Source organism: Eurytemora carolleeae, unplaced genomic scaffold (assembly GCF_000591075.1).
Source record: "Eurytemora carolleeae unplaced genomic scaffold, Eaff_2.0 scaffold11, whole genome shotgun sequence".
Classification (NCBI taxonomy): domain Eukaryota; kingdom Metazoa; phylum Arthropoda; class Copepoda; order Calanoida; family Temoridae; genus Eurytemora; species Eurytemora carolleeae.
Window position 1 is genome coordinate 348,167 of NW_019396030.1, and position 20,743 is coordinate 368,909.

A 20,743-nucleotide genomic window follows, 5' to 3' on the forward strand; every position below is an offset into this window, starting at 1 on the left:
TTGCAAATATGCAAACTGCAGAGAAATTCGCCCTAGGAAAAAGTGCTGACATATCGTAAAATGTTCGTCTTGATTAGCTCTTTCAGAATCTCAAAAAAAGTTACATGGGATTTTTTTATCTCTTAGAGGTCCATCAAGCACACTGTGTTCTAATTTAGTTTATATATTTCCTTACAACATGATGTAATTATATCCTATCTCATATATTTTCCTAATCCTGGCTCTGAAACCCTACGCCCATAATCCCTCCATTGTAAGTCCTAAAAGGTGTTTAATCCTGTAAACAAGAAATATGAAAAAAACTTTAAAAAAACTTTTTAAATATTTTCTTTTTCTAGTATTTTCAGTTTAATCTTTTTCTCATTTTTTTGGACAATTTTCTATATTTCTCTTTTTCTTAAAAAGATTCCCTTTGCAAGGATTTTTTTCTTCGTTTTTCCGGTTTAACTGTTACAGTCTACCCTACTCAGTACTCAGACATCCACTGAACTTCGTAGCAACAGGTTGAGCTAGAGATTATAAATATAGTTAGAACGAAACTGAGTTTTGGTCAAAAAACTCTGATTTTCTAATCCCTTTATCTTTGCAACCCAATATCGAAGACATTTGATATTTGAAACTATAAATTTCATTAGATAAAATATTCTAAGTTTTAAAAATCAAAGGTTTACATCTGCAGGTTACAAAGATATAGAATTTAGAAACTTTAAGTTTAATTTCTATATAATAATAATTTTAACCAGAAAAAAAGAAAATTATTTCTTTCAAACCATGTCATGAATTTATTGTTGTAAAATTATCATCATTTAATAAAGCTTATAATAGCCATTTAAAAATGGGATTAAAGTGGTTTAAAAATATCTAATATAACCTAAAGTTTACTAATTAAAGATTGTAAAGTTGAAATGTTATCACATCAGCCTCCCCACGGCCCACGGAAGAAAATTTTATTGATTTTTTACACAACAAAGTATAAAAATTTTTTTTAACTCGAAGTCATTTTTGAGCCGACATTGACAAGGCATCAGCAATTTCAATCAATTTTCAATCAAGAAACATTTCTGTAATATCGGGATTTGGGGTATTTCATGAAAATTATATAGTTTTGAAATTTATTTTAGAACAGATTCTATTTTATTTTCCATTGCTGCATAATGATGAATATTTTGCTGAAGTTTTTATTTTCTGAACAGCTGGATATAAAAATAATTTTCTTCGTTTTAAAACTATCTAATTAATCTTTACGAATAAATATTCATTTTGTTCAGAGGATGGATAAATCCAGGCTCCTGGAGTTGGCAGAGAAAGCAATGGATTCAGCACTGGAATTAAGTCGGAAGGAGACGGGTTGGAACCGTGCCTGTGATCTGGGTTGTGCAGAGGGTCGGTTAGAATGGAGGGACGGAGAACCCGGAGATGCAAAAAGAGATGTGGAGTCAGGTCAGCCTGGGTTGAGAGCCTGGAGAGTCCACCTTAACCTGGAGGCTGATGTGAAGACGGTGGGACGGATAATTATGGATATTAATAATATGCATTCTTGGAATCCAGCTCTTAAACATTCACAGGTCAAACAAAAATCTATGACATTTAAAAATCAAACAATTTTTATAAATGAATTTTTATAAAAAGGAACACCTACCATAATAAATTGTGTCTAAATATGAGGGCGTAAAAAGTATTTAAATACCAAAAATCTGAAATATCAATTTTGATTTCTTAATAAAAAATAAAAAAATTTATTCTAGACATTGTTTTTAGGTTCTGGAGAAGCTAGATTCATGTACCATGATTTCATATCAGATAACAGACGGTCAGCCTGGTCTAGTTCAACCCAGAGATTTCCTGTTCCTATCCAGGGAGGAGATAAAGGACAAGGTTTGGATGGCTGGAGGTTGCTCTGTATCCTGGCCAACACATCCTCCAACAGATAAATATGTCCGAGCTTGGCAGTATCCAGGAATTATGTCCGCTCAGCAATTAGGCAAAAATCGCACAATGTTCTGCTGGTTGCTACAGTGCGATTTTGGAGGAATTCTACCCATAGGAATTCTTAACGCGGTATTTCCATACGCAATTAAACTTTTCTGCAACGCTTTAAAAAATGAAGTTCGTCGAAAAAAATGATTAATGTAAAAGTAAAATTAGTAAACATGTAATGCAACCAGAAAGACGATATTAATGCACATTCCTGTAGCATTCAAAAACAACACACCTAAGCATTCTCACATAAACATAATAACCTATGGCTGCGATCATTCTAGAAAAGGAAATTAAATAAGTCTTTGCCAAAAACTCAAATTTGCTAATTTCTATATCTTTCGAATCTAATGGGGTAAACCTTTGATATTTTAAAAACTTAAATTATCTGATCTAATAGAGTTCATGCAATATCTAAGGTGCAAAGATATAAGAATAAGACAATTAGAGTTTGTGGCTAAGACTCAACTCCTTGACATAAACTGTCATAAAACGCAGCTTGTATAAAAAACTTTCTTTGTTTTATGATTTATATGATGTTATATTGATTTCAGTTAAATAAATTATTTATATTTCAATATTATTTTATTGATGTTAAAAGAGTTACAATTAATACATAATATTACTACAAGTAAAAAGTACCATAAGTAATTGACAACAGTAACTTTTCTCAACATTTTTTTTTCATTGATTGATTTAAAGATAAATTAATATTCGTAGATTAAAAATTATATATCTACATACTGTGTTTTAGATAAAGCTTTTATGGGTACCGTTGTGAATAATGAAACAAAGGATAAACTTATAATTCAACTTTAAATTTATTCAGAATAAAGGTAATAACTCCAGTAAATAAAACTTATTAACATGAATCCAGCTGGAAACAGAATTCTAGATATTTCATCAATCCTGTCAACAACATACTGGGTTTCTTCGTAGCCAAGTTCTCCCTCCAATGCAAAATGTCTCCAAATAGGGAAAAAAGAAGATTTTATTCGTCTAAGATAATGAATATACCCTCGTATCTTTTCTAGAACTGCAACCATGCCCTCACTAAAATAAATGATAAATGCAGTTATAATATACAATGGTACCTTCAAAAGATGAGACGACTGTACGGAATTTATACCGTTTGTTATTAAACTTGTTTCTTGCATTGCCAAATCATTAAGTAAGTAATTAAAGATACATCCAAAACAGAAGAATTTATTAAGGCTTTAGATTGTCATAATTTTCAGGATTTCAGGTCGTTTTTACAGTCTTATTCTTGATTAGTAACCCTGTATATATGTGAAAAATAAAATGATCTATTTGAACAGGTTAATAGTGGCAGTAGACAAGTCGACAGAAGTGGTTGTTAAGCATCTAATTGAAGGTAAGAAGATCATGACAACTTAAATTCTATTCATTTATTCAATTGTAATTGTAATAAAACAACAACACCAAAAAAAAACAATATTTCTATGGGATTTCCTATTACTGTTTTTTTTACCTTTAAAACTAATTAAACCAAGCTTTATCAAACAAAAATATCCATTAATTCCGTATTTAAACTTTAAAGACATAAAGAATGTATAGTGATCATTAAAGAACAAAGACGATCTTAAAGTCGGATTCACCGACGTAGGGTCAAATGACCTAAAGTCAAATGCCATTGGGTACAACGACAAACTATTTTTATGCTCATTAGAACTAGTGGCCGCAGCGCTCGGCCCAGAAATTATCTTAACCAAACCCTTAAATAATACATATTTTTAAGTTATGTTTTATGTTCATTTAAACCAATAGCCGCAGCGTTCGGCCCAGAAATTTGTTTAACCCTGTAATAATACATAAAATATTTTTTTTCCATTTTGACCCTTTGTCGTTTTACCCTTTGTCGCGTTTTTGAACTTTTGTCGTTCGACCCTATGTCGTTTTACCCTAGGTCGTTTGACCCTATGTCGGTTTGACCCTGGGTCGTTTGACCCTATGTCGGTTTGACCCTGGGTCGTTTGACCCTATGCCGGTGAACCTAAAGTGGCAACCTAATTCACATATTTTTTAGGATTGACTTACTGTACCTGTATATAATATTTGTAAGTGAGGGTTTAGTGGAACTCTGGATGGATTCCCTGGATTTTATGTCGTCTTCAATATTTGATTCTTTTCCGTTCTGATCAGAAAGTTCAAGAATATCCAACTTTACATCCTTCCGGTATCTCAATCCACATTGGGTTTCATCCTGACAAGGAGATGAAGCTGTATGTAGTCCTGGAGTTGGGTCTGTAAGATCATGTTGTCCTGGAGTGGGAATAAAAGATGTAGTATTAAGAGCTGGAGATTCGGCTAGACCTAGAGAAACAGATGTTGTTGTTGAAGAATCTGGAGCCATTTTTGGGCTAGATTTAGAAATAGATGAGTGATCTGGAGGTAGGACTGATCCGGAAGTGGGAGGAGAAGAAAGGTCCGAACTTGCACGCTTAAATCTGTCTCTTCTTTTTCTCGCTAAATAAATAATATAAGTTTACGAATTCAATAAAACAATACTCTTGATATTTGTTTTACAAATGAAAATTGACAAAATTTATAAAAAGTCAAAAATATTTAAAATATTTTAAAACCGAGCAATGTTTTTGAAAAATCATTTATTAAAAAGATTTGGAGTTGAAGTAATAAAGATAAGCACTACTTATTCCCTAGTCCTATACATGGTGATACTGGATCCTGATCCTTATAAGACCTGGAGATGCTTGTTTCTGATCCTAATTTTTTCACTGTAGCTACTGGTTCCTGATCCTGGTTGTTCCCAAAAAAAATACTAATTCCCGATCTTACTCTTGTAGCTGCTAGTTTCTTATAGTTGCTTATAAAGAAACTGTTTCTGATCCTACCCATACCGTCCCTAAATACCGATCTTAACCCCCCCCCCCCCATTTAGCAAATGGTTTCAGATACCCTTGGAGCTAATAAGTCCTGATCCTTTTCCTGAAGATACAAGCGCTTGATCCTTTTCCGGTAGATACTGCATCCTGACCCTAACCCTGGAGATACTGGATCATAGTCCTATCCCCGGAACTACTGGATCCTGATTTTGATAATATATCTGGAGATACTGAATGAATCTTTTTCCTATTTCTGGATCGAGATACTGGATCCTGATTCTACCCCCTGGAGCTACTAGATCCTGATTCTACCCCCTGGAGCTACTGGATCCTGATTCTACCCCTGGAGCTACTAGATCCTGATTCTACCCCTGGAGCTACTAGATCCTGATTCTACCCCTGGAGCTACTAGATTCTGATTCTACCCCCTGGAGCTACTAGATCCTGATTCTACCCCTGGAGCGCTACTGGATCCTGATTCTACCCCTGGAGCGACTAGATCCTGATTCTAGCCCCTGGAGATACTGGATCCAATTCCTATCCATGCAGCTAGATAAATGGAACTTATCCTATACTGGATCCTATTCCTATCCATGCAGCTGGATAAATGGAACTTATCCTAACCATGGAGATACTGGATCATTATCCTATCTCTGGAGTTAATGGATCTTGATCCTATCCCTTATAGATCAATTTGAGTCTTACTTTATCCTATCGATGGAGCAATAGAATCCTGATCCTACTGCATGGAATAACTGGTACCTGATCCTACACTTGGAGCAACTTGCTCCTGAACCTATTCCTGTGGCTGCTGGTTCTTCCTACCTTGCTCCGGATTGTCCTGTTCCCACTGCTTGAGACGCTTGAAGTAAGTATCAATAAAGTTTATTAGAGCGAACTCGAGCAGTGCCGCGAAGGAGAAGAAGAAACAAATGATGGTGTAAACGTCTAAAGCTGTAGCGTAACCAATCTAAACAATCTTTGATACAAATGTAAACATTTATTAAAACCGGGGAAAAAAGTCCAGTGCCGAAAAGTTGCACACAAAAAAAAATAAACCAATGGGTTCCCGCACAATTGTGAATCATATTTATAAGCCATTTTTCTTGGTATCAAACTAAAATTTAAATGCCAATAGAGTGTATTAGGAATATTAGATGAAAAAGTATCAATAAAGATAAAAATAAAAATATTAGAATTCAGAATTTTCACTAATTAGTAAAAATAAAAATATTTTCTGTATTTACCTGAGGTTTTGCTTTTCCTCCGAAACCTACTTTGGTAACACTCAACAGAGACGTGACCATTTTATGTTTTCTTTTCATTTTGATCTTTACAATCAAACCAAAAATACTTTCAATTTATTCGTTTAATGTTATAAATAAAATAATGTTATAGTTGAAAAGATTTTAGAAAATGAATTGAGTCTTTGGCACAAACTCTGATTTTCTAACCCCAAAATCTTTGCAACCCAATGTTGCAGACCTTAGATATTCTAAGGTCAAACTATGATTTCTGTTAGATAAATTAATCTCAGTTTAAAATATTAAAGATTTACATCAGGAATATAGGGATTAGAAAATTTAAGTTTGTGGGAAAACTCAATTCCTTTCAGGGAAAATTGTAATTGCTTGTATTGTATCCGGAATTTCTTTTCGTAAAATTTTGTTTTGTGAAAAAAGTTCGGAGTGTTTTAATTTTTATTCTTTAACAACACATTTCTTTAATTTGAAGTTTCAATTAAGACATTTGATTTATATTCAATGATTTCATGAAGTACAATGTTGTAGTTGTACTGTAGTTGTACTGTACCTAATGAAACTCTTGATGGAACATCTGTTTTAACAATCCAGAAGCTGACCCAGGAGCACATTACGATCAGTGTCAGAGGAAAGTATATTCCGAGGAGGAAGAATCCAGATTGCCGCTGGAAATCAAATCTGAGGAATGCAACGGAATCTGTTCTGAATCCACTTGAAATCTTTCTAAAAATAAGACATCCTTGAATAAAAGAGCTGCAGAAAAGGAATTTTCATGAGAGTAGTTTTTCCACATTTAATCAAATATGTAATCCGTTAACACAGAAACATAGATTTTTAATAAAAACAAGTAGCTGTTGTTGTATTTCAGCCTTAATCCAAAAATTCAATCATAACGCTCATTTGTAATATTAACCCATAAAAGTTAGACCAAACCCATTGCGGGTTGGTGGGCTATCTCTTAATAATTATTTTATAACATTTTTAACTATTCCAAAAGTAAAAATTCCGAGATACCCGGACTAGAACAACGTAATCATATTATAACAAACAACCATATTGAAGCTTGGAATGCAACCGCTAATATTAAAGTTTATATATTAAATTACAACACGAAAATTGTCCAAACTTTAAACTTGTGCTTTTGATGAATGTTTACCTCTTGGTTGGAGAAGTCTGAACTCCATAGTTTAAATCAGTCATATGATACTGAGCTAAACCTAGATCATCTATAGATACAGGTTTCAGTGCCCATTCATAGGTTAGGTCATCACTAGTATATCCATACGAACCTAGGTTTGATAAATGATTTCTAAAGATCTAAACTTAAAGGGAGTGACAGGTAATGTATGGTAGTTCAACTGAGAATGTAGTAATGTGGAGAAATTTTTTAAGATTCTTTAAGACAAAAAAAGTTCTGATGATGTATAATTACCAAGTTTGAGCACAAAGTCGACGTTTAAAATCATCCATTTGGGCGGTTACGCTTTAGGAATCGATTTTTTTTAAATTATTAAATAACGACGACAAAAAAAGTAAAAATTCTACAGTAACCTAATTAGATGTTTAGGAACATATTTCTCAATTGATATTTTCTCAATAAATCAATGTTAGAATCAATTATTTCTTTTTCATTTTCATTGAATTTCATATTCTTTATGAATTTGTTCGCAGATTTCTTCAAATTCTTCAAATGTCGTCTTTTCAATAAAAATTCCTGGAAATCTGCAGAAAATGTTTTTGAACACTGAGACACTACAGAAACCAATAACTGAATAAGATTACTTATTTTCAATGATAATAGTAAATTTTTATTTTCTAAACCTGTTCCTTAACAACAAATTAGTTTACTGTAGAATTTTTACTACATTTTTGGTCGTTGTTTTTGAAAATTTTCTTAAAACCAATTCTTTAAACCATCCCTCAAAAATTAACAATCTATGATGATTTTAAAGATTAAATTTTTGCTTTTGCTGAACAAATATGTACTGTAAAAACGTCTCAAATGATTCCTAAAAAACCTGGAGTTAAATAGCTTCACTAAGAGCTTGGAATTGTCTCGAGGATTCTTTTTCTACCCAAATGAAAAGCAAGTTTATTACCTATTTCAAGTGAACAGGATTGAGAATCAAAGGGAAATTTTCCTAGATACATAGGACATTTGGACCACAAAGTCAATCTCTAAATTTAAAATAAATAATTTAACTGTTCAACAAAATTTCATGATTATGTATAATGTGGGTACATGGTTTTTAAATTAAAGTATAGAAAAAATACAACAGTATTGTACGGTTAGAAGAAGCTGTAATGTGAACCCAACATAGTATGATGTAAGTTCATTGCTCCCAGTCATAGAAATAATGCCTAACAAACGCAACCTAAGAATAAAGCCAAACAATCCAGATTCAGTCCAAAAGGACTGAACTCCGAGTATGTTTGCAACCTTAAATACATAACAGTGTAGGCGAACAAAGGGTATTGAAGGATCGAAAGTTGATCCCGTTTAAAGGGCACCTAGGGTAAGATTGATGCTGGAGAAAGAAGTGAAACAGCATTTATCTAGCCATCAAAGAAAACAGAACGTCAGCCATCTTATCCCCGGGGACCCTTAGGACTAGTCAGTCAGCACAAAGCATCTGATCAGAAGAGTCGAATGGAAATAAATTCGCCCCAGGCGAATGTCATGTGCATTTAGATCAACTTTAGTTGGTCTAACACTAATCGTTTGTATCGTTATAATGTAAAATATAGTTTGTGCGCAACCATGCTTTGTTATTCCACTCAATCTTGGCATTTTAATACTGGATTCTTTCCAAGTCTGTAGTAATGTCAATTGTGGTTTACTAACCCATACATAACCTGGGAGTAAGAAACACGTCCACTAGGTGAAATCCGGATAAACCGGTTCGGAACCGTAATTTTGTGAAGATAACATTTCTGTCCGTTGAGGAAGGTTGTGTCAGGCTTCCAGATCTTGGTTAGAAATTGCCAATCTAAGACCAACTCAGATATCCCTGTTGTGTTAAACCTGGAAATTATATATTTTTTCATGTTTTCTAAATAGTTTAAACTTAAAAACCTTCTTTGTCATGAAATTTGTCATATTTTTTTTAAATATACTTTACTTGTCTGGTGGTCCATTTTTTTCGTAGGACCTCACGTTCACGACCCAGGAAAGGTTTGTGGATGGTCAGAATTTAAAAAGTCGAAAAATCCGAGAAAATTTGTTTTTTCATATTTGATAATTTGATAAAAGAAAATGCCGCAGATAGAGAAACAATTGAAAGTTAAAAGCGAAGATGGGCGGGAAACATATGTAAAAATATTTTCAAAATTTACCAAACCTAAGTGCATAATTTAGACAAACTGAAATGTACAAATCTAATTTAAAGGCGTTTGTGCAAATTTTGTTGGCAAAATTTCTGTTCAAACCCTGCGAATCTACTCTCTTTTTATGGGCATTCCAAAAAGCTGTAAAATGTTGAAATCAAATGACCAAAAATAGATCTAATTATTATTTTTATGGCAGAGGTAAAATAATAAGGTATTCAGGCAGTAGGTAGGTATTTATCATTTACATTTTTGTTTATACCAACCTTAATCGTGTATCCGTCCATGACTGTCGAAAGTAGCAATCAAGACTGAAGAGTTCTCTGACCTCGTCTACTGGACCCATGGATCGTATTGCCATGTTTATCTGAACCTGGACAGGACTTGTATCCAGGTTCTCTCCTGGAGGTCGCATTTGTCTATTATATCTGTCCTTGTCTAGCAATATATCCAAGGTATCAGAGACCTGGCCTGCTACCTCTTTACCGTTCCTAAACCAGATATTAAAATAGAAGATTAAATTTCCAAGGTATTTGTGGTTTATTAAACATCCTGTTTCAGATTAGTAGTACTGTTTTTTTTCAATCTTTATATCCAATATAAATTTTCAATTATTTACCTATAAAATGCCATACGTTTAACCCTGGCTTCCCTTTCTTGTTCCTGATACTCTTGGTTTTCATGATTCTCCTGACTCTGTAAAATTCTGCAGGAGTCTTTGGAACAAATATCACAACCTAGTAGAAGAGATAAATTAAATCGCATTGTTTGAATAAGAATTGAGTCTTTGCCACAAACTCTGGTTTTCTAATCCCTTTATCTTTGCAATCCAATGTCAAAGACCTTAGATATTTCAAACTATGATTTCTGTAAGAGCAAAGAGTCTAAGGTTAAAATAGCAAATGATTTCCAAAAATTCTATTTATTCTGACGTACAAATATAAAAAGTACGTATAAGCCCAAGACAGTGAGATTTCAGTTTTAATATTTTTTACTTTAACATAACCAATATAAATTCTGATGATTCAAAAAAAAGTTTTGGAGTTTCTGGTTTTACACATTTCTTATTCTGGATTATTGATATAATAAGAATTATTCAAGAATTAATACGAACCAGTGTGGGAGATGAGCTCCAGGACCAGGAGAACTGAAACTGAAACTGAATAGGGTTAAAAAACATCAACATATATAACTATTTATGAATATACATATATGAGATAAAAAATATGTTTTTTTAAAGAGGAGTTCAGATTTGAAAAAAAATTTCTTTGCCATAGAAATCAGAATTATGCGAGATATGCAATTCAAAATATATTGTTTATTATATCCAAATGATAATATTTTTTTATCCTTTATCCGGTTTTAAAAAGAAATTTAATTTAAAGATTTAACCCAAGTTTCCTAGCATATTCCCAAACATATTCCGCACAGTTTCAATTCCCTAATCAACACTTCTGAAAAATTATAAAATTAATCTAAAAAAAAAACAATAATCTCGTAAAAAATACAATGAATACATTCATCAAAATTTAATGAGATATAAAAAAAGTAAGCCAATCATTTGCATTTTTGAAATAATAACAGTTCTAAGGTTATAATTTCATAATATTTACCGCAGATTTCCTCTCAAAATTTTTGCGGATTTTATGTTATATCTCATTCAATTTTTAATGAAATTTTATAAAATTTTGGAAAACAATATTTTCCCGACAATTTTTCAAAAAATTTAATTTTTTCAAAACAAATTTGCTTTCGCGGATTTTTTCAATGTTCCAAAAATATTTAACAAAAACTATGAAAAATCCCGTTTTTTTACTCAGAATGTTTACATTTTTTTAAAAGAAATAGTTTATAATTATAATAAAAAATTAGAGTTTGAGGTGAATAAACACTTCCTTTTGCATAGACATGGATGGCTTTAAAGTTACTTCCTAATAATTGAATGAACAAAATGTTGATCCTAGTAATTATCCCAGAAATCTTAAACTGAAAGATAAACTAAACCTTGACATTGACATGTAAAAACAGACAGAACGTACAAGAAATTCTAAAACTAAGTGATATTTGAGGAAAGGTACAAGCCCTTGAACAAACATTACACCATTTCCTAGATTTTATACTTAAATTCACTTCGGTTAGTTCATTAAATAACATCTTCTTCTGTTTTTACTTTAAAAAATGCGGGCATTTTTATTATTCATTATAAGCGGACAACTACATACTTTTCCGATAAAATCCACCTACTTTAATTTGGCTTGCTGAATAACCCTTACTAAGTTGCTCCAATTTAAAGAATATATATATATATATATATATATTTATATATATAAATATATNTCCTCCACTATATATGAATATGATGTTGTGTCTTCTACCCACCTGTCTCTTGAACTGATCTAACTTGTATCCTCCACTATATATATATATATGATGTTGTGTCTTCTACCCACCTGTCATTTGAACTGATCTAACCTGTATCCTCCACTATATATATATATATAAGATGTTGTGTCTTCTACCCACCTGTCACTTGAACTACTCTAACAAGCTTGTTTGTCAAACTCCGGAATAATTTATCTCCGTTCAGTCTCAGAATTCTCAACGCTAATCTTAAATAAGAAAATGGGAAAACCTAAATATTTGTATTTTTAGGCCGGTTAATTGTCCTAAACACAACAAATAGCAAACTAATTAAGTTTTAAGAAAAACTTTGAAAAAACAGGAACATTGTTTTAAAGAAATAAAGACAATCTTTAAAGGGGGAGACCGGCTAGATACGGTAGTTGAGCTGAAAGTTCAGTATTGTAGTGTTAATATGATACCAATAAAACATTTTTTTACACTTTTAAATAACATGGAAAAAACATATGTAACAATTACTATTCTACAAACTAGTTGCATGTATAGTGTATACAAACTAGTTGCATGTATAGTGTATACAAACTAGTTGCATGTATAGTGTATACAAACTAGTTGCATGTATAGTGTATACAAACAGGTTGAGATAGTAATGAACTTACACATTGAAAATAAGTTAGTAAACTTCATTTAAAATCTCGCAGGTTTATGTCAATTCTTTCAGCTAGGGTCGCTTATTGGAGGTTTTCTTTATTTTAATTGTGAAGACGACATTTTGTAGAAATCTTTGAAATCAATTATAGAAACAGCAAAGGTAATATCGATAATGAAATTATCGTTTCTACGGTTCTACTATGGCTTTCAGCGATAATTTCTTTTAAGAAATATGTTCCTAAACAGCAAATGTTTTGTCCGGGTTATTAAATAATTGTAAAAAACGTTTCTTCTGCTGATTGAAACAACTGTGAAATTTTGCAAACGACTTTACAGTCTTAATTAAAAATTGTACGCCATTAAAATGGCTCATTGGTATCAGATGAATCCTAAAGTTTTTCTCTACAATACTTCACTTTCAAGCTCAACTACCATGACTAGCCGATCTCTCCCTTTAAGTGTTTACATTTTACGAATTTTGTGCATGTACTGCAAATAAAAAAAATGATTTTCGTTTTAAAAAATCTACATGTTCGGCTCACTTTAAAATCTGAGGATGGAACTATTGATTGGGGGTAGCGCTCAGCTCAGAAACTTCATATTCTGATTGGTCGATCTTTCCAACATGCAATAAAGAGAAGATTTCTGTCAAAAACATTTTTTAGATCTGGTAACCAAAACAAACGTGTTATTATTAACTTTATTCAATTTTGAGAGAATTTGTATCCCGCATTTTTGCTCACAATTTCATGATGTTGGGATAAAAAGTTTCTTATTTGTTTCAAGGCAAATAAGTAACATTTTAAACCGGCAAAACAGGTTTTCCTGTTTGTTTCGCGGATTTTATTTTAAAAAAATTGCACATTATTATGAAACTTGAATTAAATTAATTTATATTTCCAACTGTCTTGTCTTGTGTTTTTGTTGTAATTTTTACTTTTTTGTTTGTTTTCGGTTTAAATTCAAGATTTTTAATAACTTACTGGATTCCTGATTAAAAATCTTGAAGTTAAACCTTTAAAAAAAAAAGTAAAAATCCCGACAAAAAACATAATGTCTCACATGATAACACAAGACAGTTGCATAAAAAGATAATTTATAATACTATTAATTTGAGTTAGCAGTGCTATAAAGTTTTTGGACAGAAATTTTCTCTTTAAAAGTTATAAGTAAAATATCACTCCAACTGAGCTGACAACTTTTCTGTGGGTTACTCATAATCCTGAGCTGAAAACTTTAGAATGGGATATCCTTAATCGGCCGATCGGTTAATTAATCTGGAGATTAATAACAAGTGGAGAACAAGCATTATTTAATCTCGAGATTAAGAGAAAGAGTGGATCAAGCATTAATTCCGATATCCACCGTTCAAAAGTTCCTAGCTCTGATCGTTTGAACTCGATATCCACCGTAAGCACACTTTGGTTAGAAAAAGTCTCAGCCCTTCTCAAAAAAGAAAAGTTTTGGGCTCAAATACTTAAAGACAATTATAAAGGCATTTTTGACACTTTTCATCCTAGACTACTTCAATATTCATCATTGGAAAAGTAGCATTCAAATCTTTTTTTTGAATTTACTCGTGAAAATACCTTTCCAATATTTGTTGTGCTTCCTCATATTTTCTTAAAACTTTTATTAAAACATTATATGAATATTTTTTTAAAGGTCACAAAAACCCTTGAATTGCTCAGTACCTCTTAGAAAACGTTTTTAATCGACGTATAAAAGAATAAACTGAAAATGATCTGTTTCAGAGAAGGATTAAGTTGAAACTATCTCAAGGAGAAAAGAATGTGGGAAATATTTCTAAAAGTGTTTTTATCGCAGAAGCTTTCCAGCTTATTATACCTGGCACATGAACACATGTTTGCAAAACAGATAGAAAGAGAATTAAGAGGAGGAGGGAAGAAGGTTACGACATTATATAAAGCTTACTATTGAACTACAATGTGACCAAGCAAGGATTATGCTTTAATGACAAATAATTTCGTGAATTCATTTCTAGCATTTACAATTTGTACCTTTCTAATCAAACATTATTATAATTGTTACTATGTATAGTATATATATAGATAGATATATAGAAATATATAGATAATCANATAATAATAACTAGAAACTAATTTTATTGAGCAAACATCTCAGAACTTACAATTAAAAATTATCATATATAAAACACAAAGATTAGATAAGTATTCTTGTAGAGGTCGAATATTTAATAATAAGTTTCTTTAGTAATAAATCTCTGTAAAGGGCTGGGAGGTGATCTAAGTATATATCTTCTTGTTTCATCAATTATAAGAATAAAAAGACTGAAAGGAAGTGCAGGAATCCACCATGTTGGATTCAAAGGATACAGTCCAACATACTGAGGTACAACAGGAGTATAGATCAGGATTATAGCTAGTACTGTTTCAAACACAATAGAAGAGTTGAGAATCCAGTTATTCATTTTTTGTGTCAAAATAGAAACCTTCCTGGTCTTACTGATAATCAAATCAGTCCATTGAACCTGTAAATATATCCTTTAATACTTATTTAAATACAGTTGAACTTAGTTCGAAAAATGAACAAATATTTAAAAGCCTTGTTTAAATATTTTAGAATATAAAAGGATTCCTGAACAATTGCAAGGAAGAATGCTGTTTGAGAAGTACTTTCTAGAGTTTTTCTTTGTCCATAGCTCCACTCCTGTCCGAAACTGTCAGCAAGCCCATTGATATCAGGGTTATCCCATTCAGCTCGAATATAAAGAAGGCGAGACGGTAACCAACCGTGCTCTGCCATGACGACAAAATAGATAAATAATCCTGCTGCAGCTTGAATAAATCCGATAATACCATATGCCAAGAATATTAGTCGTCCATTCACCAATCTGTCAGTGTTAGCATTTCTTGGTTTTCTTTGCATTATATCACTTTCTGCTTTCTCGTAGGCTAAGGATATAGCTGGAAACATATCTGTACCAAGATCAATAAGAAGTATGCAAACCGTAGATAGAGGGAGGGGGATACTAAATATGACCCAGCACAAGAATGGAAGAATCTCCGGTATATTGCTTGTAAGTGTGTACACAATAGATTTCTTGAGATTATCGAATATCAATCTTCCTTCCTCTACACCAGTCACAATAGTTGCAAAGTTATCGTCCAATAGTATCATATCTGCTGCTTCCTTTGATACTTCAGAACCTGATATTCCCATTGCCACGCCAATATCTCCTTTTTTCAATGCAGGGGAATCATTCACTCCATCCCCAGTTACAGCAACAATGGCTCCTGTTGTTTGGAAAGCTGAAACTATTCTAAGTTTCTGCTCTGGACTGGTTCTAGCAAACACAATCTCCCAATGGTGTTCAATCAATGAGAGAAGGGTAGACTCTTCCATATCTAGCAACACACCTCCAGGAACAACTGCTGCAACATTCTTCTCAACAACATCATTTGGATCTGTTTTGTCTGTGTAAATCAAGTTAGTGGATTCTTCAGAGATAATTCCAACCTGTCTAGCAATAGCTGCTGCAGTAATAGGATGGTCTCCTGTAACCATGATAACCTTGATCCCTGCTGATCTACATTTGGCCACTGCATCAGGAACACTGCTCTTAGGAGGATCAATCATGCTCATCAAACCAACAAATCTAAACCAAAAATGATATATTTACTCACTAAAAGCCATTTAGGGCGCTTTGAGCCCATCTTCTATTGCAACTTTTAATTATAGCTTTATCTTGAGCATCTTCTCTTTGTACAGCATAAAAAAAGAATTTTAAAAATTGTGGATTTCATAAATAAAATCACTAAATAGTGTGTAACAATAATTTATTCTCTTGTTCAAAAAGTAGATAATTCAACGGGTTAAAAAGTTTACCTTAAATCAGAAAGTGGAAAGTTTGGTTCATCTTCTACGTCAAACTCGAAGCCGGAAGGAAATTCTTGTGGGTTCAGGGTTAGATCACAAAACCCAAGAACACGTTCTCCCTGCTCTCCTAGGTCCATATAGGCTTTCTGGAAGTCATTAGAAATCTTTTCATCTATTTCCAAATCTTCTCCGTTAATCAGAATTGTTTTACATTTTTTGAAAATTATTTCTGGAGCTCCTTTCATAACAAGAAGATATTTTCCACTTCTATCCACATCGTGAACTGAAACCTGATATTTATTGCTGGAATTGAATGGAATCTCAACAACTTTTGGATTAGCTTCTCTAACAGCAGAGGAGTTACTCATAATAGACTCATAACACCTCAAAATTCCTTGCTCAGAAGCATCTCCCTTCATTTTTTGGAGAAGTGGATTTTCTTGATCAGATTCAAGAAATTCTGCTGCAGAGCAAAGACATGCAATTCGTGAAAGCTCCGCCCAACCATCAGTCTGTTTATTGAAGCTTGTACCGTAACTATTCTCTCCCGTGTCTAACAAAGAATTCAGTTCCAACATGCTTCATTAGAATGTTTTTAATAGATAAATGAAGTTTTAATTAGTTGTAAATATTCATTGGTTTCACTGAATTATTCCTAAAGCTATTGTTTTGTTACTAATCCAGAAATGTGCCACTGTCATCTTATTCTGGGTCAAGGTTCCTGTTTTATCAGTACATATCACACTGGTGGAACCAAGTGTCTCAACAGCTTCCAAGTTTTTGACCAAACAGTTTTTTGTAGCCATACGCTTAGCAGTGAGTGTTAGGGTTACAGTTACTGTAACTAGGAGACCTTCAGGGACATTGGCAACTATTATACCAATAAGAAATATAACAGCTTTGATTAGTTCTGTACCTAGACACACTGCTACTATAAAGAATACAACACCTAAAATGACAGCTATGCTTGTAATAGTCTTGATAAAACTATCCAACTCTCTGCTGATTGGGGTTTTACGTTGGCCTAGACCAGACACCATTTTCGCTATTGATCCTATAGCAGTGTTGTCTCCAGTTTCGATGACAATTCCTTTACCAGAACCTTCCATTACATTGGTAGAGAAAAAGGCTACATTTCTGGATTCCATACGGTTCTTTTCTGAAAGGTCCGGTTTCAGACTAACTGCAATACTTTCTCCAGTCAGACTTGAGTTATCAACCTGAAATATTCGCTGTTTTATTTTTAATCCATTATGTTTTGATTATTTTTTCAGATTCAAATATGCGATAATGAAAATTCAGAACTTTTTAACTTAGAATATCTTGACGCATTATTGAACTAATCTTTTTTTAAAGAATTCAAGTTTGAAATAAAAGGCAAATACGTGCAATTCAAAACAGACTTTTTTCAAATAAAATATTCTTGAAAAACAGTTATAAGTTCGGTATTTCCAACTAAAGAACTTCATGAATATCAGTATCATATATGTTTGTCTTTAAATGTCGATTATGTTTAATGAGACACACTGTACTCAAATATATCCCTTTATTTGGTCAATTTAACGAATTTATTGTTTTAGGTTATTATCAAATTGTCGAGTGTATATATCTTAGTTTGAACAGACTTTAGACGTAATTTCCAGTTACTCTCCAGTTGTTGAGTTCGATTCACAACACCCTTTAAACCTTTGCCGGATCAAGAGGATAGTTTTTATCTACAGAAACGCATGAACACTTAAGTTGCTGTTTCATATTTAAAGAATTAAAATATTTACTTTCTAGAAGTAAAAGAAATAGGAATGTTCGAATGCTGTGGTGAGGTCACTAACACCATTTTAGAGAAAAACACATGCATTCTCTACTCCCGATGATCAGTCAAAGACTCAAAGAGTACCATTGTGAATCCCCTTTTTCATGAAGGGTCGATTGAAATTATGCTTACAGTCAGTGTCTTTAAATAATGATTACTGATTTCAATATGGTCAAAGTACAGTTAAACCTTAAATAAGCCAAACATCGAAAGAATTTATCAAATTCGTCTGGACAATTTTTCAATGGGTTTTATACTATTTTACTTAAATCTCAGTATTTGCGAAAATAAATAAATAGCCATGAATATGCGGTAACAAAGCAAAAGTTGTTCCTCTGATGACGACCCCTCCCTTTGTTCTTCATAACTCTGTATTTTTCCCCAAAACTTCTAAAAAAATTTATTATTTTTTTTTACCTTCACAGCATTAGATTCAAAAATTCTCAGGTCAGCAGGAACCTTATCCCCTCCACGAATTTCCACTACATCTCCAAGTACAATGTCACAAGCTTCTATAGCTGTTACTTTGCCATCCCTAAGAACATTGGCCAACGGAGGAACCATTTTACTAAAACTTTCCATGATCTTTCCAGATTGCCTTTCTTGCATGTAAGTGAAAATTCCTGAAATTGCAACAACAACAACCAAGGCACATCCGATGTATAAATTGTCAGGGCTTACATCATCCGGGTTCTCACTACTCTCCACGATATAGGCAATAAAGCATAGAATCCCTGCAATCCAGAGCAAGGCTGCAAATCCCGTGAACATAGTTTTCATGAACTTAACCCATTCCGGTGTCTTCTTTGGTGGCGTCAGAACGTTTTTTCCGTTGGTTTTCAATTTTTCCAAGGCATCAGCAGTACTTAGTCCGGTTTTGGTGTTTGTCTTCAGTAGTTTTTCCAGATCCTCAAGAGGAATAATGTGGAGATCAGAGAACTCTTTTTTTGTGGACATGTTGTATGGCAACCTCCACGGTGGATGTGATGATTGCGAATTTTCGGTGAATAAATTCGCGGATTTTCGAACTGCAGCAAATTTTATTTGTTTCGAGAGTGAGCTAGATTCGCTAGATTTGTGTAAAATGTAAAACCATATTTCAAATATTTGATTTTTTGTTTCTATTAAAAGATTTAAATCAAATGAATGTAACACACGTGACGATGTTTGCACAAAAATACTTGTTTCAAATATCTAATTCTTTTACCTTCTATGGTTCTGCAATTTATCAATATAATAAAACAAGACATTCGTATATATGTTCCCTCTGGCCGACCAAACGGCTGGACCGAATGGGCGGACATTTTTTTTGTGGACACTCTTGGGTAGCCCGGGGAGACATAGGGTAAAAAAATGAAATTTTATTTTCTAAAAAATTCGATTTTTTATTTATTCATTTTTTTCAACATTTTTTTCCCACGGGCAACGCCGGGCCCTTCAGCTATTTCTATATAGCTTTAGTTTGATTTACATACAGTGATAACCAGAAAACTTGAGAATAGGAAGACGACATTAAAGCAATATGGAAGTGCATTTGATGTAAAGCAAAGCTTTACTATAGTAAGTTATGAAATCCCTTATTAAGTGAAATGGGTCTGTTTACACTGCGCAGTTGTGTGCCTCGTGTTCATTGGACTATTTTAAAATCATATCTTTAGTCTAGATGTTTGCACAGTTTAGATTTTAATACGTTGCAATCGGAACATATCACATTTTTGATTTTTTTTTTCAGAACTATTGATTTAAAGGTTTTTATCAAAAATACTTACAAGAATTAACTTCAGCCCCCCCCCCCCTGAAATATTCCCTTGGCTGTTTTCCATACGTCTAAACATGTAATGCAGTTGGTATCCATGGAAACCGGACTGTTTGTTCCAGTATCCTACCTGGAGGTTCAAGGAAACCCGTTGGGAAAATTACAAAATATATATCAAGACATTTCATTTTTTACATTTTAAACTAAACAATTTAAAGGAATAACTGATTTGATTCGGAATTTTGTACAATGTTTTTTCACTTTTAGATTTACAGAATTAAATATAGATTAAAGAATTCTTTTTTGTGGGAGAAACAAATTATCTTATCTCATTCTCTAAGTTTATAAGTTCTCAGTTCTGGATTCTAAACAATTCTAATTGCAATCATTTTATCCAGGTTCCTAGAGTCTTCAAAAGTTCATATTTATTAATGCTTTCGCTAATTGCAGTTTCCATCCATTCAAAGATATATATACTTCCTTGATTTTATAGAAATCAAAGTATCTGGATTCTTTTTAAATTTTATCTATTCTACAGAATACATGGCTCATTGGTTCAAAAAAATCATTATTTTTAACTTCAACAGCATATCCGAATTCTGGATGAGCTGTGAAAATTAAGTTAGTCTAAAAATGGATCGACCCGGATTCAGTAGACTGGATCGAATCATTGGAGATGATCCAAGAATGGATACCGCTAGAAATCATACACTCTACAGGTACCAACTGAAATATTTTTGATTTTCTGATCTTAACCCAATGCTTATAGACCCCTTAAGTTTAAAACTCTCTAGATCAAATAATCTCAGTTTAAAATATTAAAGGTTTACACAATTAGGTTGCAAAGATGTATGAATTATAAAATTTTAGTTTG

General features: G+C 32.7%; 3 protein-coding genes across 8 annotated transcripts; 1 reads left to right on the forward strand and 2 right to left on the reverse strand.

The window, feature by feature from the left end:
• Positions 1-365: 365 nt before the first annotated feature.
• On the forward strand, positions 366-2,555 carry LOC111695584 (stAR-related lipid transfer protein 3). The gene is made up of 3 exons (XM_023464956.1): positions 366-503; positions 1,269-1,565; positions 1,759-2,555. The coding sequence occupies exons 2-3, from the start codon at positions 1,272-1,274 to the stop codon at positions 2,122-2,124; spliced, it is 660 nt and encodes a 219-aa protein (XP_023320724.1). The 5' UTR covers positions 366-503; positions 1,269-1,271; the 3' UTR covers positions 2,125-2,555.
• Positions 2,556-2,774: 219 nt separating this feature from the next.
• LOC111695980 (gamma-aminobutyric acid receptor subunit alpha-6) lies at positions 2,775-14,201 on the reverse strand. 6 transcript variants are annotated; one of them, XM_023465499.1, is made up of 14 exons: positions 14,137-14,201; positions 11,954-12,039; positions 10,823-10,884; positions 10,545-10,589; positions 10,050-10,167; positions 9,697-9,921; positions 8,960-9,128; positions 8,203-8,281; positions 7,260-7,392; positions 6,652-6,826; positions 6,089-6,145; positions 5,667-5,811; positions 4,041-4,464; positions 2,775-3,030 (listed from the first exon to the last, which is right to left on the reverse strand). In XM_023465499.1, the coding sequence occupies exons 3-14, from the start codon at positions 10,848-10,850 to the stop codon at positions 2,799-2,801; spliced, it is 1,830 nt and encodes a 609-aa protein (XP_023321267.1). In that variant the 5' UTR covers positions 10,851-10,884; positions 11,954-12,039; positions 14,137-14,201; the 3' UTR covers positions 2,775-2,798. The 6 variants fall into 6 exon arrangements, with proteins under 6 accessions (XP_023321267.1, XP_023321258.1, XP_023321274.1 ...); XM_023465490.1 differs by lacking the exon at positions 14,137-14,201 and adding an exon at positions 14,032-14,125; XM_023465506.1 differs by lacking the exon at positions 14,137-14,201 and adding an exon at positions 12,985-13,131 and having other exon boundaries at positions 10,545-10,583.
• Positions 14,202-14,551: 350 nt separating this feature from the next.
• Positions 14,552-19,114, reverse strand: LOC111695922 (sodium/potassium-transporting ATPase subunit alpha-B). The gene is made up of 5 exons (XM_023465401.1): positions 18,531-19,114; positions 16,959-17,523; positions 16,313-16,856; positions 15,062-16,082; positions 14,552-14,954 (listed from the first exon to the last, which is right to left on the reverse strand). Exons 1-5 carry the CDS (start codon positions 19,068-19,070, stop codon positions 14,658-14,660), a joined length of 2,967 nt encoding a protein of 988 aa, XP_023321169.1. The 5' UTR covers positions 19,071-19,114; the 3' UTR covers positions 14,552-14,657.
• Between the last annotated feature and the right edge of the window lie 1,629 nt (positions 19,115-20,743).